The 22,623-nt window shown below is 52.0% G+C and overlaps 5 protein-coding genes across 5 annotated transcripts; 3 read left to right on the top strand and 2 right to left on the bottom strand.

The window, feature by feature from the left end:
- Positions 1–31: 31 nt before the first annotated feature.
- On the bottom strand, positions 32–3,132 carry PODANS_1_4380 (uncharacterized protein; the record flags this gene model as incomplete). The annotated part of the gene is made up of 6 exons (XM_001912605.1): positions 32–385; positions 471–1,827; positions 1,892–1,980; positions 2,066–2,151; positions 2,212–2,835; positions 2,937–3,132. The coding sequence occupies 6 exons, from the start codon at positions 3,130–3,132 to the stop codon at positions 32–34; spliced, it is 2,706 nt and encodes a 901-aa protein (XP_001912640.1).
- Positions 3,133–4,056: 924 nt separating this feature from the next.
- PODANS_1_4370 (uncharacterized protein) lies at positions 4,057–4,877 on the top strand (the record flags this gene model as incomplete). The annotated part of the gene is made up of 7 exons (XM_001912604.1): positions 4,057–4,123; positions 4,220–4,242; positions 4,328–4,361; positions 4,444–4,478; positions 4,593–4,619; positions 4,684–4,753; positions 4,813–4,877. 7 exons carry the CDS (start codon positions 4,057–4,059, stop codon positions 4,875–4,877), a joined length of 321 nt encoding a protein of 106 aa, XP_001912639.1.
- Positions 4,878–6,685: 1,808 nt separating this feature from the next.
- Positions 6,686–9,162, bottom strand: PODANS_1_4360 (uncharacterized protein; the record flags this gene model as incomplete). The annotated part of the gene is made up of 2 exons (XM_001912603.1): positions 6,686–8,834; positions 9,008–9,162. The coding sequence occupies 2 exons, from the start codon at positions 9,160–9,162 to the stop codon at positions 6,686–6,688; spliced, it is 2,304 nt and encodes a 767-aa protein (XP_001912638.1).
- Positions 9,163–15,530: 6,368 nt separating this feature from the next.
- On the top strand, positions 15,531–15,887 carry PODANS_1_4350 (uncharacterized protein; the record flags this gene model as incomplete). The annotated part of the gene is made up of 2 exons (XM_001912602.1): positions 15,531–15,647; positions 15,708–15,887. The coding sequence occupies 2 exons, from the start codon at positions 15,531–15,533 to the stop codon at positions 15,885–15,887; spliced, it is 297 nt and encodes a 98-aa protein (XP_001912637.1).
- A 4,142-nt stretch (positions 15,888–20,029) lies between these two features.
- PODANS_1_4340 (uncharacterized protein) lies at positions 20,030–21,180 on the top strand (the record flags this gene model as incomplete). Its single annotated transcript, XM_001912601.1, has 3 exons — positions 20,030–20,330; positions 20,388–20,824; positions 20,884–21,180. The coding sequence occupies 3 exons, from the start codon at positions 20,030–20,032 to the stop codon at positions 21,178–21,180; spliced, it is 1,035 nt and encodes a 344-aa protein (XP_001912636.1).
- Between the last annotated feature and the right edge of the window lie 1,443 nt (positions 21,181–22,623).

Raw genomic sequence — 22,623 nt, 5'->3', positions numbered from 1 at the left:
AGATGGGTGCCAACACTGGCACGCAAGGGCACTAGGCCGTCGTGGAAACATACGGCTCGAATCTGACCTGCACCGTGCCCTCTCTCGGTTGGCGGCACCCCTCAAAACCGCGGGGAGGGAGGCCGATGAAGGGGCTCATTTTCGGAATGAGAACAAAATTAGCCCTACACAGCAACAGATCGATCAGACGCAACGGCCAAGCCTGTGAGCAACGTGCGAGACAGGAAAGCAAGTTTGTCAAGACAAGGGTGGGGTTTTCTTCAACGAGAGTTGACAGGGGCAAACACACTTCTTGGCAAGGGGGGGGGACCGTTGAGATTTTGAGACATTCCATCCGTCGTCCCTCAGTGAGGTGACCGTCAACATTAATTTTATTCATTACACTCTCATGCCTCGTCTTCAGGATTATCTCCAAAATTGACCTTGCTCCTCCCTGTCCCAGTGAGTTGCTGAAGGGCAACCTTGCTAACCTGGCCACGCATCTTCTTCTCCATGGCCTCGATCTGTTCCTCGGCATCAAGCTCCTCAGCTTCAGCAAAGTCAAGCACAAGTCTTCTCCCGAGAAAATGCGTGTCTTTGAGTGCAGTGATCGCGTTGAGCGCCTCCTTGCCTGTGGAGAACTCGGCAAAAGCAAAACCACGCGAAGAGTGGTTGAATTTCTTGGGAATACGGAGAGCAACCAGTTTTCCATAGTTGCTGAAGAGTGCGCGCACGTCCTTCTTGGACGCTTCGAACGGAAGGTTCTTGATGACCACCTTTGTGCGTTGAGCATTCGCCTTCTTGGCCAGATCCTCCCGCCTCCTCTCTTCGGCCGCGTCCAGACCCCTGTGGGAAGCCTTGACCAGAAGCTTGTGTCCGTCAAGCACATGGCCATCCATAGCCTTTCGTGCAGCCTGGGCCTGCTCCTTGGTCCTGAAGGCGCAGAAGCCAAAGCCCATGCTCAACACCTGACCTGGTTTCTTGGGATCGGTCTTGGTCTTCACCTGCGCACTCACAAATCCATCCAAGGGCTTGAACGCATTTGTTAATCCTTCGGTGGTGGTGGAGAAGTTCAGGTTGCGGACGAATAGAGAGGCCGTCTCTGGCTGATCCTCACCGTCATCGCGTTCCAGCAGGTAAGAAGCTGACACCTTCTGAACACCGGCAGGACGATCTGCGGGCTGGGCCAGATTGTCGACGAAGAGCCCTTTCGGGCCTTTCTCGAGGTACAGCACGCCGTCCTTGAATCTAGAGTATGCTTTCTTGGCGAAAGCTGCCCTGCAGTGTGCTGGTTGCGCGAACTGGACAATGGCAATCGTCCCGCTTGTGGGCATAAGCACACGGAGGACGGAGCCATGCTCCTCGAAGAGGGTTCTGATCTCCTCGATGGTGGCGTTCTTGATGTTCTTGACCAGAATTGACGTGTCACCTCGCTGCTGAGACTTGAAGGCCTCGATGTTCACACCATGAGTTGCAAAGTAAGCCTTGGCCTCCTGGATGACGGTGGTCTCAGCGATTGCCTGTTTCACAGCGGCAGACGCGTCGGTGGGGTCCAGGAGCTCATGCTTGGACACACCCAGGCGTTCAGCTACGGCGGTGTTGACAGCATCTTGGCTCATAAAAAGCGAATTCCAGTTGAAGGTACTGGAGGCAGCTTCAGCCTTCTTCTTGAGCAGCTGTTGCTTCTTCAAAGGGAGCTTCGAGATTGCGTATTCATCAAGCTTGTTCTCCCTTTTGGCAGCAGCGGGAAGGATGTGGATGATGCGGCCCTGAAAGACGGTGCCGTCTGTCTGGAATGCGGAAAGCGCCGCCTCAGGACTGGCATAACGAATCATAGCAAAGCCTTTGCTTTGGCCCTGATTATCCAGCGGAACATGAACCTGCCAGAGAGTTAGCGAGAGTCGAGTGTCACTAGAGGCGAAACAGCAGGACAACAATCGGGCCTTTTTTCAGAATCTCGAAGCATCTACTAAAATACCGAGCCCAGGTTCTCATCATATGCTTTGCATAAGATGTCCCTATCAGGGGTTCATCATGAAAAGGCGACTGCAAAGAGCGAAGGAAACAGGAATCATGTCAAGCTTACCTCTTCAAGTTCGCCAAACTGGCTGAAGTGGTCCCTCACATTGTCCTCCGTTACCGTGTAGCTGAGATTCCGCAAAAACAGACGAGCTGTCTTCTGGATCAACTTCACGGCATCCTCAGGTGTGCGAGCCACAACAGGTTTCTCACCAGACCCGGCAGCAAGACCCGGTTCCTGTGTTTCTTGGACTTGGGCCTCTGGCAGAGGTGTTTGAGTGGTGGCAGGCATTGCACCAGCAGACTGTGCGGGAAACCCGGGGTCATCCGGGTCCACAAGGTCCAGCAGACGGTTCGTTCTCGACCGAAGCCAGTCATCATCAGTGGCTTCAGCGGATACCTGCGGCACTTCCCTTGCAGCGTCCCCGGCTGGTTGGGATGGTGCGGGGGGGATGATAGCTGCGACAGGGGTGGCAACAGGTAGAGCCGAGGTAGGTGCCTCCTCGATTGGCCGTTTGGGCCTCACTGGGATGTCCTCGTACTCATCGTCACTCTCACCACCCTCGATGAGAGCCGAGGGGATAGCATCGGCCGCTTCTGACTCAAATGCGCCACTCCCTAGGGCTTCTCCGTCCTTAGCCTTCTTGGTGGGATGACCCATGACCTCAAGAAACTCCTGAAGCTTGGGGTCAGCCTCGTCAACGACGTCCCGCTTCCTCTTCTTTGAGCTAGGGTCATCCTCGCTTGGCTCTGCGTCAGACTTGACGAGAGAGCTTGCCTTGGCTGCATCACGGCTCGGGACATGAGCAGCTTGTGTGGCTGATCTTGGGATGGCGGCTTCAATCTAGATGCACGACAATTAGTTGTTGGCCTTGTCGAACGGTGGGATCAAAATGTCCTTACAGGTTTGGCCAGATCGACGCCGATCCTGGACATGCGAATAAAGGACTTGTTGAAGTACTTTACGGCTTTGATTGCATCTTCATGAGACTTGTAACCAACAAACCCGATGCGGCGGTTGGGGATGAGCTTGACATCGGTGACCTCTCGTCCCTGAAGCGAGAAGTGTTTGCGAAAGTCAGCCTCGGAGATGGACGGCGGTAGGTTCTTGACGAAGATTCTTGACGACTCCATTGTGATGGCGATGACGATGACGATGATTGGCGATGTTGTTGCTTGCTCCTTCCGGTCTGCCGCGGGCAGTTGATTAGAGCAGTTGCTACCGTGTAATCATTGGAACCAGAGTACCGCGGAACAAAGCGACAACTCTGTGGTGGGTGATGTAGTTTTTGGCTTCAGTCGAAGGAAGAGGAGAAGGTCTAAGATTTTTTTCCGCACTGGCCCCAATTAAATTTTAAGCTTTGCCCCACCCACACCGGCTTTTCGTTATCTTATCGGAGAGCCTCCGCTGAAGCTCCACTGCACCAGTGGGCTCAAGCTCCAAAGTCCCGGATACCTTAACTCTGCCGACACTTCCACATATCAGCTCGGTATAGCTACATCGATTACCCCAGGTGAGTGGTGGGCCCCAGTCCTTCCCTTCCCCGTCGACCGCCTCACTGCGGACGCCAATGATTTTGTCCTGTTGCCAGGCTTCTGTCCAGTAGCAAAACAACAAACCAGACACGGCTCCCTTCGTCACTTGTTTGCCTCTTCTCCGCACTCCACGCTTTATTTTGTGACCTGACGCCAACTTACATAGTTGATAGCTCAACAACAAGCCCTCTCACATTTCCACCTGCACGGCCGAACCTGCACCGCCGCCACCGGGAGCTTTGAACTATCGATTACGAACACCTGCACCCCATTGTTTGCGCGTACCGGTACGTTGGGCCCCCATTCGATCCCATCCATCTCGTAACCGCGTGCTTGCCAGGAGGAGCGTCTGTCGCTTGTTGGCGGCAATTCAACAACACACACCGAACATCACCAAGCTTACCGTACTGTTTGCCTCCTTCACGCCACCGTACTAATTGCTGACCAGACCGTGGCTTTCTTTATCCGTCGACTATCCAACCACATTTACCTCGTTTCACGTTTCCGAGATAGACAATCATAATGGCAGGAGACGACACCAAGCCCGCTGCTGGGAACACATCCCCCGTCGCGAGGGAGAAGCTTGATGGTGAGTTCGTCTCGTTCTAGGCCCGGTGTACCTCACCAGACCTCCCCATCTCCGCCTGGGTTGGAACGGAGTGCTAAGAATATACGCGTGTGACAGCCCAGATCAAGAGTGCCGACATGGTATGACGAACCAACCGATCTTCCACCGAATTGTTCCGTTCTCGGCGAGCAGATCGAGCTGCTAACACGATACCCCTCTTTCCAGTCCGAAGAATTACAACAGGAGGTCATTGAAGTCGGTACGTAGGGGTCACAAAACCCGCGGGATCCTGGCCCCACTCGGAGGACGACAATGGGATGTGTGACTGACAGTATTTACAGCCCAGGAGGCCATGGCCAAGTACTCCGTTGAGAAGGTCAGCGGACCAAGGATGGGAAATTCTGCATGTGATGCGTTCGGACAGCAAGCAGATTTCACACCAAACCTAAGCCCATTTTTAGCAGCAAGCAGAAGCTAACCTCATCTTCAGGATATCGCCCAGCACATCAAGAGAACAGTATGACGCCCACGACACATTTCATTTAAGACCAGATCAGCTAACACGCCATCGTGTGTAACAGTTTGATGAAAGAAAGGGACCTACCTGGCACTGCATCGTAGGCCGCCACTTTGGCAGCTTCGTGACCCACGGTAAGCTTACCCCTGGGTTTCACTCAACAAGCAACAGCGTCACTAACAGCATCCCCTAGAAACCAAGCACTTCATCTACTTCTACCTCGGTCACTGCGCCATCCTCCTCTTCAAGACCCAGTAGGGGCGCGGCCTCCTCCATTTTCTCTCCAAGCTGTGATTTTTCTCGAAAGGGGTGCTCGTCATCGCCATTATCATTTTATAACATTCTTAACCCCTATGCAAGATACAAGACGAGAATCACACACAGCAAAGTCACCAACCGGCCAGCACGACAAAGGAAAGGCGCGAGGAAAAATAATCATGTCAATTTTTGTGCGTTATTTTTACCGTAAAACAAAGAGAGGAAAAAGACTTGAGATAAATTCGGAGGAGGCATTTTCAACATCAGCGATGACATTGCACTTTTTGGGGCAAGGGGACGTGGGGGGAAGTGTAGAATGTAAGGAGGAGGGGGAAGAGAGAAATAACAAAGCAATGTGGTAAATTTGTACCAGGTACCGCACCGTATGAGGGAGTAGTTTTGGGTTGAGGAGTTTGAAGTTTTTAATGAATGATATGTGGTTTTTTCTTTTTTGCAAATGAGTGGATTGGCAGGAGGGTGACTTCACTTGACTTGAGTGGTTATGCATCATCGTGGCACTTTAAGTTGTGGTTAGGGGAGCACAGCAACCGCGTTGTTGATGGAGTGGAATTGTCCATTGAAGCCAAGCGAAGCGTCTCTCTCCCTACATTTGGTACCTTACCTCCCTCACCACAAAATAGTTGACACACGAAAGCAGGTTAACATTCCTTGAAGGATATTTTATAGGCCTACAAACTATTTTTAAAGGCATATGGATTATCCTTTAAGGCATATTACCTACTTTAGTGTCTCAATTATTTTGTGGTAAGGGTGCCTACATGAGGCCGGCTCCCTTTCTCCGCTGGAACCATCCCGCCGGGAATATCTAATTTCTTCTTTTTCTCTCGAAGATCCGGGGAATGGGTGGAATTTTCCGAGACAGAAATGTCGGGGACGAGCCGGTGGATGCAAGGTACGAGAATCAGCTCGATGGGTGGGTGAAAGGTGAGAAAAGAAAGGGAGGCACGTGCCCCCTTTTTATTGGGAGCTGGGAACCTCTAGGTGTGTATGCAAGCACTTTAACCCTTTTTCATTCATGCCCATCTTCAGCCCTTGATTGAATTCTTCAAGGACAGACAGCCCTCGATTGAATTCTTCAAGGACAGACAGCCCTACTTGAATCCATTTCCTCTCAAGTTCCAAGCTTAGATCAAGTTGGCCTAGAAAATAAAAGTTGGAACGTAAGCTGTTGTTGCAGAAAGGGGATCACATATCTCCCTCCTTCTCAGCCTCGGTAAACACCACTTCATTCATCACAAGCACAGCCATATTTGTCAAAAAACTTAAAATTTGATTTTAATCTGTTCAACAACTTCAACTACAGTTCCCCCCCTCCCCCCACCGCTCTCTTCTCTCTTCCTCCATCAAAACCCAGGGGTATCAAAATCACCTCTACTATCCACCACCTCTCCTCCAAATCTGCAAGGCATAACCGGCATCAAGTCATCACATCCCCCTCTCCTCATATTTGTGACCAGCAGCCAAATGAACCCAATGTACCAAAATAAAACAAACAAACCAAATTGCAACATGATGAAAAAGAAACAACAAAAAACGCCCAAAAATGATCTCATGCAACTGATGATTGATGTTGTTGTTCGATGTTGTAGTCTGCCTGCCTGCCCCCCCAAATCCCTGATTAAATGACGGACACAAAAAAAAACACCCAAATATCAGAAAGACACTTTCAAGTCGTGATATTCTCGTTTTTTTTTGGAACTCCATTTTCCCCTGCCGCCAAATTTTGTATATCATCCCCCACTCCTTCCAAAACATGACATCCTGTGTCTCTGTCATGAAATTATCCTTCAACCCTCCCCAACATCCTGATAAATAGCCCTCTTCATCCTCTGCAACCGATCGTGCATCTCGACAAAATCGTGCAGTTTCGACTCTGGCGGGGAATCCCACCCGTTGAGCTCCTCATGCAGCTGCAAGTACCGCTGGTACGCCAGCTTGAACTCCTGCGCCTTGGTCAGTACCTCGGCCGACACCCGCATCCGCTTCGCCGCATGGTGGTGGTTCTCCGAGTACGAGTCCATCGGCGCCGGCCTCTTCCTGCCAACAACCGGGACGCCAATCGTGCTGTCGGCATTGCTGCTGGCACTGCTGATGATGGTGTCCCGGCTCGGCTCGCGGGCCCGAGGCCGGTCTCGTCCCAGCTCTCTGGCTCTCTCGCCGCGGCCACGCTCACGCTCCTTTTCGGCCCTCTCGCGGTTGCGCTCGCGTTCCCGTTCCTTCTCGACCCGTTCGCGTTCACGTTCCCGCTCGCGCTCCCGGTCCCTCTTCAGCGCTTGGATTTGCGCTTGCTCGCGCTCCCTTTCTCGCTCGGCGGACCTGGCACGAGCCAGGCGCTCCTGCTCCACCTCGGACGCATTCTGTGGTGGGGTCGCCAGAGGCGACGACTTGGTCGGCGAAGTGTTCTTCGCCTTGGGCGCCGAGGAGCTTGGACGACCGTTCTGGCTGGCGTCCGAAACGGTCCGTGGCTTCGTCGAGTTGGCACCCGTGGTGGGTGCCTTGCTGCCAGCCTTGACGCGCTTGCTGAGCGGCGTACCTGAGCTTGAGCTGTCGTCCTCGTCGGCATCGCGTGGTCGCTTCGCCGCAGGCTTGATGGCCTTGGTTGGCTTTGCGACAACTTCGGCTCGGATGGTGTCCTTCTCGGTTTCCTTGGGTACCGTCTTGGCAGCGGCGGCCGCCTTTGACTTCACGGCCGGGGCAGGAGCAGCCTTGACTGGCCTGGGAGCTACGACAGCTACAGCTTTGGATTTAGCCAAAGGCTCCTCCTCGCTGTCCGAGTCCTTCACAAATTCTTCGGAAAGAGGTCCTCGCCCGCCCTTGCTGGCTGCCGCCTTGGCTTGAGGCTTGGTCGGAGATGCTTTCGTCGATGCTTTGGCGGGTGCGGTCTTCTTGGTAGTGGATGTGAGACGCTTCGCTTGGGCCTCCGATGCCGAGGGCTTCTTCTTGCCAGCAGCTGAAGCTTGGGAGCTTGATCTTGACATGGGCTCGCCTCCTTTTCCTTTCTTCAAGACCGCAGCGTCCTCTCTCTCTGATCCGCTTCCGTTGGCTCCGTCCGGCTTTGGTTTCGGGACTGTCGGGCCTTTGGCGAAATTGGCTTGCAGTTTGCTCAGGCATATCCCCTTTCCGCGCTCCGCCACCGGTAGAAGCTTTTGCCAGATAGGGTCGGTAACTCCAACTCGCATACGATCGAACTGCTTCACCGCATTGTTGATGGCTGTTTGTCGGTCTTCCTCCTTGGCATAATCGTACTCGAAGACGTCCAGTTCCTTCCAGTATCGCTTTCTCAGAGTCCATTTCTGGATGTTGTTGTCGAAATCGGCAACCTTGTCCAGCGCGACTCTGAACTCGTCTTCGCTGCCCTCATTCCACTGCGCAAAAAGGTCCTCGAAGCTCTGCTCCGATACCGCCAACTGGTGAATGATTGGGAATGTATGTTGCTTGACTTGATCAAGGGCAGAGCCGCCTGGTGCGAGAGAGGGTGATCGAACTCCGCTGAGCGCAGGACTTGGCGGAAGAGACCTGGGGGACGCGTTGTCGAGCAACCGATTGGGGGGTTTGACCTTGCCTTTCGAGTTCATCAACCCACTGACCACAACAGCACTGTCTTCCAAGTTAGTATCACAGCCCTCCAAGTAGTCGGCGGTAGTGTGTCCATACGTATTCTTCTCTGCTTCCTTCCGGGCCAGTGAGCTTTTGAGGTTGGCAATAGCATCGTCGGCCTCGTTGCTTGAAATTGGAGTCGTATTGCTGGAGCTTGTCTTTTGGACTGGAGCTTTCGAAGCCAGCTTCTTGGCGGCAGGTCTAGAGACCCGTGGGGGCATGAAGACACCCATTGCAGGATTTGGTAGCTTCTTGAGCGATCTTGGAGAAACTGCGTCGGAATAGTACAGATCGTAATCGTAAGAATCGGGAGAGTTTGGAATTTTGACTTCATGATCGCTGAAGAGAAAAGCCTATGGGGTTTAAGCTGTTAGACACTGCTATTGGGCTATTGTGGAGGGCCGAGTGCAGTTGAACAATAGTTTGAGAAGCTATTCAGATCGAGGGACAATGGAAAACCCAACCTTGAAATACAAGGCTAACAACATAAACTTACCGGATTGGACCCCAACGATAGCTCAATATCCCCTCCATTTTGAACACAAGCAATCATGTCTTCGATGACACTATTGCTCAATGTAATTCCGAAGGCCTGCGCCGGAAGCCCAGCCATGGCCCTGGCTGAGCTATCCAACGACAGGCCACCATCGGGCACGTTGAACACCATTTTGCTGTCTCGACCACGCGAATAGCGTCCACTCCTCCCCACGGTTCCCAGCGTATTCCTCGTTCCTGTCCCCTATCCGTTGCTGTCCGTCGTGTGTACCCGTGTCTATATTATGCTCTGCCGAGATTGCGAGCTAGAAAGGGGGTTCGGTCGACTGCGCGTTTCGTCGGCCAGGATGATGAGGTGTAACTATTCAAAGCGTATTGCGTGTATGGTAAAAAGGTGGGTGTTCAAAAGAAGCAAAACCCCCTAGGGCCTTTAAGAGACCCGTTGAGCAAAGAAGTGTGTTGCGAATCCAGTGTGCAACAATGCAAAGCCAAGTTTGTCCAAACTCAGGTGAAGAGTCACGTTCAAGACATATGACGAAGAAGCTGAGGCAAGCGATGGATGGTTCCCGGTTACCCAAGAAAGCTCGAGTTGAACCCCTTGTTTTCGCGACGAGCGGTCGGGCTAGGAAGAGGGTAGAAAGACCTCCTCGCCGTCTTGCTCAGTGTTTCCAACTTGTTTTGTTGCAGGAATCCGAATCTCGAATCGGCGGCAGGTTCAATTCACCGAGCTGTGAAGCGGAAAGCGGAGAGATTCCTGTGTGTTGGGAGGCTGTCATTCGATGGAGTCAGTCGATCAGCCGGTCGTCGTTCCGCAAAAGGGATCTCTGGCTGGAGACAGAAGCGAAGGTTCGAAGGCAGAAGCAAGGCGAGGGCAGCACGGGCGGGCTACGGCAGGGTCAAGAAAACGAGAGAGATTCCCAACAGACGAAGGCTTCTGTGGTGGTGCCTTGGGGATCGAGAGTTGCGGAAGCACAAGGAGCAAGAGGGCAAGAAGACGCAGCAAGAGAGGCACCGAGGGTAGCAGCAAGTGAAGGAGAGAGGGCGGAGTGAGTGGGTTGCACACAAGTGGACGGCCGGTACCTCTGGTACTTTGGCACTGTCTGAAGGTACCTGGGCTACATTGGCCCCCAGCTTGGGGCACTAGCCAAAACCCACCAGTGTCGCCCACTGCCCGCCAGATCTTTGTTCCACCGTCTGGTCCGACAAGTGGACCGCGCAGGCTGGGGACCAGTCACAGGCTCAGAAAAGCTGGGGCCGGTGAGTGGGCCGAAGCGTGGCGGTACCGCCAGGTACACAACGGCACCAGGTCGCTTCTCGTGCCCGACAGGGGACAGGGATCGCGGGTGAGCAGCAAGCCTGCATGTCGTACCCTGCTGATTTACATCCTTACCGTATTCCGTACCGACCGTCATGTCATCAGCGAGTCTTCAGCGGATTTCCTCGCAGCTGCATCCTGTACGAACACTACGCAAATTCTAATAACTGGACCTGAAAAGACGGCCTCTGGACAGCGGGGGTTACATAATCAAATTGCCACCATGTGGAAGTGGAAGTGGAAGTGGAAAGCAGTGCCCGTTGATCAGGTTGGAAATTGTCTGTCTCTTTTTGACAATTCAAAGCAGCATTCCGGGTGAATTGCAAGGGCCGTCTGTCCAGGTCCCAGGTTTGGAGTTTGGAATTGCTAGAGAGCCCGGGGTTTGGCTGCTTTTCTTCCGGAGACAAGCCAAACCAGAGAGGTTGAGTGGTTGACGGGCAGCCAGCCATCATCCATTGTGTTGGGGACCCAGCACTGCCGAGCCGTTTCGATTTTTCCTTCTTTTGTTCTCTTCTTTCTTCTCTTTCCCCCTCCCAAAAAGGTCTCTTGCCAACTCTGAGCGATTCCGTGAGGTATTCGCTGACGAATCGACACCCTGGGACCCTGAGTTGAGCATGACCCTCCACACTTTCTCTTTAGCTGGGCTAGTGCCTGTGTCTCTGGGGGGAAGGTGGGTCCGGTCTTTGCCCACTTTTGATTCTCCCGCATCGGCCCTCCTGCCCCGATATCTCCAAGGCAACGCCAACCAAACCGGAAGCCATTCATGGAGGGAGTTGGGCAAATGTACAATTGCAATCATGAGAGGCTCAACGCCCAATTATCTTACTGTGCCATCATCGTTGGGTATATACCATCACAAGACCGCTGATAGGCTCGCTCTCCTGTGTTATGCATCTTCAAGTGCAATTCCGCTACAGCTTCGCTCATCAATACCCGCGGCGACAAGCCATAGGGAAGAAGCGGAGGCCCACACGCACTCAACCTCCCTCGCTTGCGGCTTCTTCAGGGCGGTTGTTGCGCCGTCGAAGAGTGCCATGCCAAGTCCCATCACCTCGTCCATCCGAACAGACAGAATATGCGAATCGTTGTAAGCAGACCCGGCATCGCTGCGGCGCATGTTGTGCAGCAGATGGATGGCAGTTCCAGGTTGGGCTCCGCGTGGTGCTCTGAGTAACCCCCCGCCCATGAGATCCTCAGTTTGCTCAAAACTCTAGGCTGCAAGGCAGGCCTCTTGCAAGAGATGTCATACCAGTGCAGTAACATCTCGCTCCCAACCGTGCCCTGCAATGAAGATGATTCACCGGGCCCGGCTGGGAACAACAGGGCCGCCTGGGCGAGCAGGGGAGAGTGTAATGTTCAACTGCCTGTCTGTATGGATATGGAAATGCCTGTACAAGCCAATTACACGCCCAATCTGCGGGATATTCCCCAAGCCTACTTCTGATGCACGGAATTCACTCAGCTCACCTGCACGCAATGGCCTTCCCCGTTGCTGAGGTGCGTTGTTGACTTTCGTGTGGCTCTCTTGTTGGACAGATTTGTATGTACGAAGTACAATAGGGTAAGGTATTCCGTGCTCCGTCAGCTGGCCACGGGCTGGCTCGGGGGCCAAACTGTTTCCTCCGTTGAGCCAAGTGCCCGAGCCTGCGAGAGCGGCCATAGATGCGCCAATAACACCGAATATGCGACTCATGGAGATTTCACCTTGTTACTTGAATGTTTGTAACATTAATTGCACAGTTGGGCACCTTTTGGAAGTCTTGGTTGGGAGTGTAGCCTTCCTTCATTTCCATCTTGTTCGTCTTGCCCTGGCAGCTGCCAACCAGCTCGCCGTCCGTGGCCTCAAATTGACAGTATGGACCAATGGACGACTGAAACATTCCGCCCTGTTGTTTCTTGCCCTGGTTCAATTCCCCTCGCCGTTTGAGATTCCAGCAACAGCTGTGTTTGGGCGACTTTGGCGGCCGTAGCCTCATGCCTCGCTTTGGCACTATGATGAGTATGCTATAATAGCACTAACCAAAGTACTCACCCGTTGTTGGCCGTCTCGTTGACCACCTCAAGCGTCACCAGTTCTCATCTATCTGCCAGCCAAACCTTATCGAGATCGTCGCTGCGATCGTAGAGCCAGCACGGCTTCAGCCCTGTCAGCTCCGTTCGACAGGGTGCTAAGGTAGGCAACGAATATGTCTATATTTCCCAGCCTTGATTTCGGGCTGGGAATGGTGCCCGTCAGCCTCCTGCCAGTCACATATCTGCAATGTTTTGCCCATTGCTAGTCATCAAGCACCGTCTAACGCATAATCGGCGGTTGGCGCGCCTTGCTGGAAGATTACACTGCGTTAGTCTGGGCGTCATCGGCCAGGCCGCCGAAGTTCTCTCCATGCCTTGGCAGGAATAATGGGCGTTGTAAGATCACGCACATTGGTTGGGTAGCTATGCGCTGCGGCTGTTCCCAAGTTGACCCAGCCTGCTGGAACACTCCGGATTGCAACATCTGCAGACGAACGAATGCCCGCCGTTTCTTTTTTGTTTGCTTTGAACCAGAACACACGAAACTGGCAGACCTTGGCTCGGTCGATGATCCGGCCTGGTTTTCAACAGATCATTCAACGGCCGTGACGGAGTGGAGGGAAGAACACTACCTGGTACTGTCTCTGGGTCCTCCGAGCCGAGACCCGGATAGCCTGGGCCGAGCCCCAGGCTGGAACCCACCTTCCTGTCTCTTCAGAGACAGGAAGGAAGATCCAATTCTGCCACATCTTTTCAGCAGCTTAGGGCTTTCCTCGCAGACACTTTCCAACGGCACATCCCTCCCTCAACACGGTACCTCCGGCCGGGACGAGGATGGCAGACGGTACCTCATAGCGTCCACACACACCTCAGAGAAGCACACAACTGGCTGAAATAGCCCAGATTGGGGTAGCACAGCGTCACTAACGATACGCATCTGCTCAGAACCAAACTGGCGGTGGCGGTCATCAAACCACAATAGGATTGGCCGGCTTATCTCTTGTTGAACCTGTTCCTCCGACTTGAGGTAAAGGCCCGACTGCATGCTTATTTTTACTGAGCTGTCTGTCTGCAGCAACAGACATTCCTCCCATCACAGAAATCCCATCTCTGGATTAGTCCGTATTCTTCTCTGGCTCAGATATCGAGTCAACAAATCAGCAACGGCACGTGGTTGGTAGGACTGGCTCCTAGAATGATCCCCCCACCCCGCTATTCCTATCCAGCCTTATGGGTCCAAGGTACGGACGGATGAGCTATTTCAAAGCCACGAGGTGGTGAAGATCATTGACATTGGGTTGGGTGTGTGGGTTGGGGGTCGATCTCACTGAAGATTATTTCTTGATGATAAAACAGCTTTGTAAACGAGATGTAGATATCAGCAAGCAGCAGCAGCCACAATTTGACATACGCGAGATGCGGCACATGCGTTCTGCGTTTGATGCAATAGGCACAAATTGATTACATACACAGAGTAACAATACCAGGCACCGACTTATTACTGTACCGTGAAGCATTGGGGGCGTGATGGGACTGCGACTGAGTGAAAAGCCCAACACGACGACAAGTGTTATCAAGAGGGAAAGGTGGAGAAGAGGAGGAGCATTCCGGGGAGCGGGCACTCTGTCTACACAGAGATACATTGAAGTACCTTTTGTCCCCCACAACCCGCCATCTTTTCTTTTCTTTCCACCTACCTACCTATGCCAATGGTTCGTTTTGGGTCGGGTCGTCGGCTTGAGTGTGCTGGTTGCGGTGGTGGATAACGCCGAGACCTTCCCACTTTGTAGACGTGCGGTACAATAACGCCTTTCTTCAACCCCCCCCCATTTTATGTACTAGGTAGACGCTGGGTTTATGTATGCACCTGCAAATGGAAAAGGCAGAGAGAGGTAGCCCGGATTGCAAAACAACATTCGGGAAACGGGGGACACCTGGTTCGCTTCCCAACCATGCCCGATTGTATGGTGTGGATTGGTGGATAATGTGTGGTTGTGGTGGTGGTTGTTATCCATCTGTCTGCCCCTCATTTTTGACAGACTGGGTCCCTCTGTGCATTTGAAGATCGAAGTTGTGCCAGTATGGATTGGTAGACATCTCAAAAAAAAAGTGTTGTTTTACAAGAAAGAACAATTGCTCTCTTGAGTATTTCCAACCCCCGCTCGAACGAGATGTTTTTAGTCGTCGGCCTCACACACACACACACACACAATGGCCTGAGCGGGGTGGGAGGAAACGTGGGATAGGGGACGTGTGCTTTGATGGCTGGTTGGTGACGGATTGAACGGCTGCTTACCTGAACCCTTTCTCTCACTCATCATCATCATCCGCTTCCCCGCTATTCTGGGGGGGAGAAAAGATGGGCGGGGTTGCGGAAGCCAGCACTGAATATTGGTATTTTCATTCCTTTACGGGAAACAAATGGCGGGGGTGTGTGTGGTGGATGGTTGTGCATAAGGCCAGAGGATTTTCGGTCAAGTTCAGGTCAGCAGGTTCCGGCTCTCTTGCCGTGAATTTTGTGATTGGTTTTTTTTTTTGTCAGTTTGGTTCGTTGTTCTTCAACGGGACCCCGATTTTTGGGTTGTCAGGAACCAGACAAATCAACGTGGGTGTGGCAGATGGGATGATGATGCTGTTTCGACCCCGCCAAACAGACCGTTTCGTCACCCATTGGGGTTTCTTCATCATCAACAACAACAACAACAGCTGGCAACTTTTACAACTCTCCATATTGCATTCCCAGAGGATCGTTACCTCCAGCTCGCTTTCGTCTCAGCTTCTTCACCCGCAGTAGAGCAGCAGCCAAGCAATCCAATTCAGGTTCGACTAGCCAGCCACTCACGTCGTTGAGGTGACATTACATATACAGCACTATGCAGCGTAACACACTACGACGGCGGCGGGCGAGGCCAAAAAGTGGGGATTTCTTTTTGGTTTTCAGGTCCGTCTACGCCGAGCGAGCTGGTTTCCCCCCCCCCCTCTCCTGGGACTTTTTTACCCCAGATATTTCTTCTTAAGAAAGGAGAAGTATTAATCTATGTGATATTCTAGCGATGCGACAGAACCGCGTGGTTCCCCGGGTGGCCGTTTTCTTAACACAGAAACGAGTAAGTGGCTTTTTATTCTGAGAGCTGCTTTGGTGAGCAGTGTGTGTATAAATTGGTAGGTTGTCATCTTTCGGCTTTACGGCAGCAGCATGAGATGAGGGGGCGATGATGAAGGACCTTTTCGGTGCTATCTTTGTCATCAGAGATCGAGCAGCCTCTCTCTGTTTTGTACCTGACCCGACCGAACCGACCGAACTGTGTCGGTCAGTCTGTCAGGAACAGGCATGTTCGTCCTACAATCGAAAGGGTTGAAGGGTACTTACTCACCTCCCCTTTTTGTAGAAGACGCCCAGCTGCAATGTCTCTTCGTATTGGGAGTTGTCCCTTCTTTCTCTGCCACACACTCTCTCCATCAGAGGCAAGCCTAATCGAAACAGAGAAGAAAAGATGTTAGCAGCATCATCGTGTCGACTGCTTTCGCTGCAAAACAAACGCCCCACATATTCATATACGGTATATTGATAAAAATATATTTGGCTTGCTGCTGCACTGGCGGAAGAACTGGGGCCGGTTTTGGTGGTTGCTGTCTTTTTCCCGGTGCAGCTTCGCTTGTCCCTCCGTCGGAATCGGATGGCTGGATCCGTCCCGTATATAGAGAGGGGATTACATCAGTTAGTGGTGGTGCGTTACCTGAATTCCGACGACAAGATCCTCGGCTTTATGGTCCATCCGTTCATTTTCTTGGTGAAGGTCTCAATCTGGATCTGTCATTATACTCTGGCACACTGTCTGGCAACGGTATGTGTGACTGGAATACACAATTGCGGGGGAAAAACGAAATATTTCAAGTCATACCGCACTCACACACGGACGCTTGGGCACATGATAAGGACCCCACTTCACTCATACTTTCATCAGTCGTCGTGCATGGCATCGCAGCCTTGGCTGACCGAACTGACCGGCCGGCCACTTTCGAAGGTCGACCAGTTGGTTGAAACGGGGAGATGGGCCAATGAGAAAAAGGTTTCCCAATGCGTGGGTTTGTTTGTGAGCTTTTGGGGGATTCGGCGTGACTTTTTCACAGCCACTGTGAAATTATCGGGGGTGAAGTGAGGAAGGGTGCTTGATCCGATGGGATGACGGATGATGTTTCTCTGTTGAAGACAGTTATCAACAATTGCTCTAAGCGACTGATGAAGTTGACGAGAAACACAGCGAACGCTCACTCTTCACATACCTACTCCCGCTGCTCAAGATTGAAGACCCCGAAATCCACCGTCTTCGAATCCAGCCCCAAAGTCGGTGAACTAGGCCCTGAGCTTTGTTCTTCAACGCGGACCGGACCCCGTCTGTCCATCCCGAACATCTTCCAGGCGGTGTCTTCGGGTAGATGGGCAAACACACCGCTGCGAGAGTTTAGTTCCCGGGTCTATTCGAACCCTTGATGCTCTCCGGATCCGATCTGGAATAGCCCGGATAACCCGAAACCTGAACTTTGAGAAAACCTCGAACTTTCGGGATTCAGGTACCAGTTCCTTCAAGAATTTTTTTTTTGGTCACTGTTTTGAGATCTACATTATTTGCTACTCCGTCCAGAAGAGAAAGTAAGATAAAAAGGCCGAGCGGATCTTGTGCAACATGAACCAAGACATCAAAACATCATCACTCCCGATACTGCCCGTCCGAAAAGGAACAAGTATCAGGCCATGAATTATGCGGCCACCAGAGTCATTATGTCCGGAGGCAAACCCACCCAGCCCAACAAAAAACTATTTTCACAATCCCCCTTCCCAATGACGATATTCCAAACCCCCTTCCGTCCCCCGTTCCCCGAAAACCTCGGCCGAAACCGGGGGCCTCGTTACGGCATCACTCGCCGGCATGCTTCTTTCCCTTGCTTGCGGTTTACAATGAAAGATAAAGCGTAAATTCAAAAGTACAGAAAGATAGACAGCCCATCCCATCCTTGTCCCGAACGTTCGTTCTTGCAGAATTGTGTCTCCATGTTTTTTTTTTGCTCCTATCAGTGGACCCCTCACCACCCCCCAACGCCAAACACAACCCAAGCCGGGCAACACACCTCAAGGGAACCTTTAGAAAGTTTCAATGACGAAAGACACGTGGGATCAAGAGATGGGGCCGTCTGATAAGATGAGAAAGGAACGGTGAGACGTGTGAAAGAAAAAGGAGAACGAGAAGCATGTGAAGATGGTTCCGGCAGGCAACTGGCTGTGAGCAAGGAAAATCCACGACTCCACGGACGACTCCACATCGTCATGGTCTGAGGACCGTGTGGTTGAGATAAGAGGTGGTGGTGATTGTTGACTGGACAACAGGGGAGTGGAGAGGTGAAGTTGACTCGATTCAGGGGTAAATGCTAACAGGAGACCATGGTCGTGGTTTGCTGGGTTAGGGTTTACTGGCCGTGACAAGACAAAAAAAAGGTAAAATAGAAGGTCGGCAACGAAGACAATGATGGTTTGCTGGAAGCGTGATTCAGAATGAGGTTTTGTGGCCATGAAATGCCACAGTTGCTTCCAGCGTTGTGAAATACTTGGCCATAAGATGGCATATGCCAGGCGGGAAGCATTTTCCAAGATGATGATCAGTTCTCGAGCCGACTCGCAAGTATCAGACGCGAAGTGCTCATGGCTTTCTTGCTTATAGCATGGGTTGATCGCGCTACCTCGTGACTCTTTGAGTGTAGAGGCGGATACTACTTTGTCTAGATACCGTGGAACATAAGTACCGAGTTCTCTCAAAGCTCGGGGGGCTCGTAATACGTTTACTTGTTGCCAAACGACCACACCACCGACTTCAGCGAAATCACAGCACAAAACAAGGCGGTGGATGTCGCAACAAAAGGGGAGCGACAGACACAGTGAATTTCTTGTAATATTGCTGAAGACCTGATGAATATAACGTTTCTGGAACTTTAGCCAACACCACACTACTTGATCAAACCCATGCGCTCATGACCGCTCCACTGCCTGATATCCAACAAGCGTACATAGTTGATGGATCAGCCGACAGCGGAAGCCATGAGTGTGAATATGAGCTCCTGTGAATCATTGGCGACTTCGCAGCTCCTAGATAACGCGTTTGACTTTACTTCCGACGTCCATGCTGGTCGAGCATCAAAACAGCTGTCCGGTCTACCGGCAGGCTGGAAATATAGTAACTGGGATGATCTCGTCCCAGAAGAGGACAACGTCTCCTGGCCCCAAAGGCCGACCTTCTGGTCGTTGCAAGCTGTTCGGGGTTCGGCCAGTTTTGTGCTGAAGAATTGCGCTTGGTCTCAGGGAGCCCAGGTCTCGTCTGGCCGCCGCAGTTGTCGTTCGTATTCTTGACGGAACAGTCCAAGCCACTTTCTCTTGTCGTCCAGTGGCTTCCGAATCGCCCGTTGCCCACCCCCAGCCTTGCCCAATTTAGCTTTCGCTCGTCTCGAAGCATATACAGAATCGTTAGTAGTATCCCATCCCTCCCAGTCCCAATACAACTCACCTGAAAAGGATGGTGAACCGCCCCCCTTTTCAAACCCCCCTCCCCCGCCAGAGTAATCGGAATCGAAGGATACGTCCCTCCTTTTTCAAGGAAAAAGAAGTCCGCACGCCGCGTATGGCACTGAAGTGTCACAACAACACAAGCTTTCGTAACGGCCTTTCCAGAGGGAACACTTTTTTATCACAAAAAGAGCCCTGCTTTTCTGATGCCAGTTACAACCTCGAGCGCCTAGGCAGGCCGTCACCGGCAGGGCCCGCTGACCACGGTCATCTCTCTAAAGAAGTGAAAATGGACGGGCCAAAGATGAAGCTGTTTCTCCGAATTTCTCATGCAAAGAAAAGGGTGGTGAAAGTAGCTCTGTCCGAGGACAAGAGAAGCCTTCCGTTTGTTGCATAGAAACGCAGCGTGGGAGGGGAGGGGGGGGTGAAGGGGGGATGGTTCACAAAGAAGAAGAAGAAAGAAGAGGAAGAGGGAGACTTAGACAAGAAATTGTTTTGATGGCCCTCTGCGAGAGAGAAACTGTTGTGGGGCTTGATTTTGAGGCTCTGTGGGGCGGCAGAATTGATGAGCCAATGGAAATGAAGAATTCTTCTGTGGGAGAAAGCTTGATCGTGACCCCCACATATCAAACTTCTCTTGTTCGGACTTCACCGTTTGGTAGCTTCCGGACATTGGGGCCCAGGCATCAGCTTTTTCTAGTGTGTGGCGTTGGTTTTGCGCTGCCCAAACCACGCCGCTGATGTGTCCGGCTTACGGGTGACTGTTTGAGGGCGGGCAAACTGTCCAGGTTTCGTCATCAGAAACGTGAGCCATGGGGTGCACCAAACCCCATATCGAAAGCGGGTCTACGATGGTTTCCCAGACGGAACGGCTCACCGCCGAGGGGGCGGAAGATGGGTCTTCCTTTTCTGGGTGAGACTCCACTGCAGGGAAGGTCCCTTAAGCATCTGAGCTGAACGACTGTGAGCATGAAGCCTTGAGAGTTTGTGAAAAGGCTCCTTCTTCTGGCTTTTCTTCTTTACTTTTTGTCGTTGTTGGGTCGTCTTGGTCGTCCTGGTTGGTTTGCGCCGTTTTTTGTTTTCTCACCTCTCTCTTTTTTCCCTTTCAGGTAGCCTCCTACTTGACTCTCCTCGCCCCCTTATCAACACCCCACTGCTAAAATGCGCGGCATCGAAGAAGACGAAGATCTCCCACATCTGTGGCAGAAGCCTGCCTATTCAGTCATTTTGGAGGCTCTAGAAAAACTTAGGGTCGAGCCGCCTGTTTGGGGAGCAAAGGTCTCTCGATCAGAGATCATCAAACAACAGGCCGCTGTTCATACTGCTCATGAGCGCAAGGAGGCTATTGCTTTTCTGTCTTCGATCATCAAGAGTGGGCTATCATGGCTGGGGGACGACGATGAGAGGGAGGTGATTTGGGAAGAGGCCAGCAAGCGCATGTCAGAGCGCTGCGGGCGAACAGGTTGGTCACGACACTCGTCTGATATACAACGGGTGAAAAGCTAACCACGACATTTAGCTATGGGCGAGATCATTAGGAGCTGGCCCTTTGAGAACCCCGATTATGGTTCATTCAGCCTCACTATCAGAGAACCGCCACTAACGGGAGACTCTCTCGGCTTAAAGACATGGGGCTCGTCGTACGCACTAGCCCAGAGACTTCACGAGTTCGCCTCTGGCCCTCTGGCACATTTGGTTCGCTCTTCTCAAAAGACAGAGGAGGTTCTCGAGCTTGGGTCTGGAACTGGCTTACTCGGCTTAGCCGCAGCGTCTATCTGGAGGAAAACCGTCTACCTTACCGATCTCCCCGAAATCATGTCCAACCTCGAGCATAACGCTTCACTCAACCGCGCTCTCGTAGAAGAACGTGGAGGCAGAGTTGAAGCTGCTCCTTTGATGTGGGGTGGCAGCGAAGAAGAGGTCGACCCGAGGTTTCGATCAGGAAAACGGTTCGAGGTATGTTTTGTACATTTGCTGTTTTTTATCTTCGAACTTCCCAAGCTGACCATCCGTAGCTCATCATCGTTGCTGACCCATTATACGACGATGATCACCCCGCTCTGTTGGCCAGTGCCATAGACGAGCAGCTTGCTCTCAATCCAGATGCTCGTGTACTGGTTATGGTGCCGCAAAGAGACGAGATCACCAAAGGTCTTTGCAGGACGTTGAGGGCCGAGCTCGGCAGACACACCAATCCGTTGATTTGTCACCATGAGAATATTGTAGATGGTGAGGACGACTGGGGCGATGGGAACAACGACGACTCACAGCAAGTTGGCTTCTGGTGGGGAATTTTGGGGAGAAGTTCTTAAACCACAATAACTCGCCCGCTTTCTTTTTGTTTACATTGATTATTATCACGACACATGACGATCAAGGGTTTTAATTTTATGTACAGACGATAGCGCTAGCTCCAAGCTTAGTTTTTTTTTTTTTTTTTTGGTACAGTGGGCAGCGCCACGGCTGAAGCGTATCTTGCGTGCCAAGGTTTCCTGTGGTTTTTTTCTTCTTTTCAACTCGAATTATACGATAGCGCTATAAAGAGCAATAGAAATAGACGGTCAATATGAATCATCGAGAATTGATTCCCACCCAGGAAATCAGTCGGCACCCAAGCTTAGTTTTTTGTTTTGGTGCAGTGGGCAGGGCCACTGCTGAAGCGTTGTATCTTGCGTGCCCAGGGTTTCCTGCGGTTTTTTTTCTTTTGTCCTCGAATTATCAGTCAGCACAAAAAGTGTCAGAAAGACACCCCAAAAAAACGTCCCGCGGACAACATTGCCAGAGGCGGAGCTAAACATGTAACGCACAAAGGTGACCAGCTCTCGTGGTGGATCTCTCCTAACCAGCACTCGTTTCCCTCTCCATGCTTTTCTCTGGCCTTTAACATGCGAGATTTGACTCCTGTAGTCTCAGCTCAGCACCTGGAGCTGGAAAAAGTCGTTCTGTTCGTTTGACTGACTTGGTTTCTTGCGGTGGGCAATGTCATATACCATGATCTTCCCCGGAACCACGGAGCATACCAGGCTGTTCCTGAAGAAATATCACCTTTCCCAGTACCGCAGAGCGTACCACGCAGTTTTTGCGAGAAATGCGGCACCGTGAGTTGGTATGTCGTTTTCAGAGTGATTTCGTAACTCACCTAAACCCGTTGTGCGATGTGCCAGGCGCGGATTTCATGGGAGCCTTTCGTATCCATTTTCTGTCAAGCCACCTTCTGACCCCATTCCATCTGTCAAAATCCAGAGCATATCGGCCTCTGCTGGTGGTTCGTAGGAGAGTCTGGCTCGAGATCGCAGGGGCTCTGTGCTAAGTGCCTCGCCAACAATCGACGTAAATGCCCAAGAACGGTTCAGTATCGCCCGGTCAGTCGCTGTTCGTAGCTTGAGAGGCCGAAGATCTCGTCTCCAGGTGTACGAACTGCTAAAATCACCATCCACGCGGTATTCCAGTTTCCTTGGCGGTTAGTCAAGTGTCGAAACCCTCCTCCCTCCCCCGGACAGTGTGACTTTCACTCTGCCAGCCGGCCCACAGCCACTTTGATAGCCTTTTTTTGTTTTGAGGAAGCCTGGGAGGTGTCTGCTCGCAAGCGTTGAACCTGCATTTCATTCCATCGTGCACCACAGATCTCGCTCGTGTCCTAACGTTCGAAGAGACGGATAAGCTTCTCGACGCCCATCTCTCCCTAAATAGCCTCGATTCAACTGTTAGCACTCTCCTTCTCAGACTTCTTCCTGAAAAAGGGTAGGCATTTCCTC

This window comes from Podospora anserina, chromosome 1 (genome assembly GCF_000226545.1).
Source record: "Podospora anserina S mat+ genomic DNA chromosome 1, supercontig 1".
Lineage (NCBI taxonomy): Eukaryota > Fungi > Ascomycota > Sordariomycetes > Sordariales > Podosporaceae > Podospora > Podospora anserina.
This window is presented reverse-complemented; position numbering and strand designations above follow the sequence as displayed.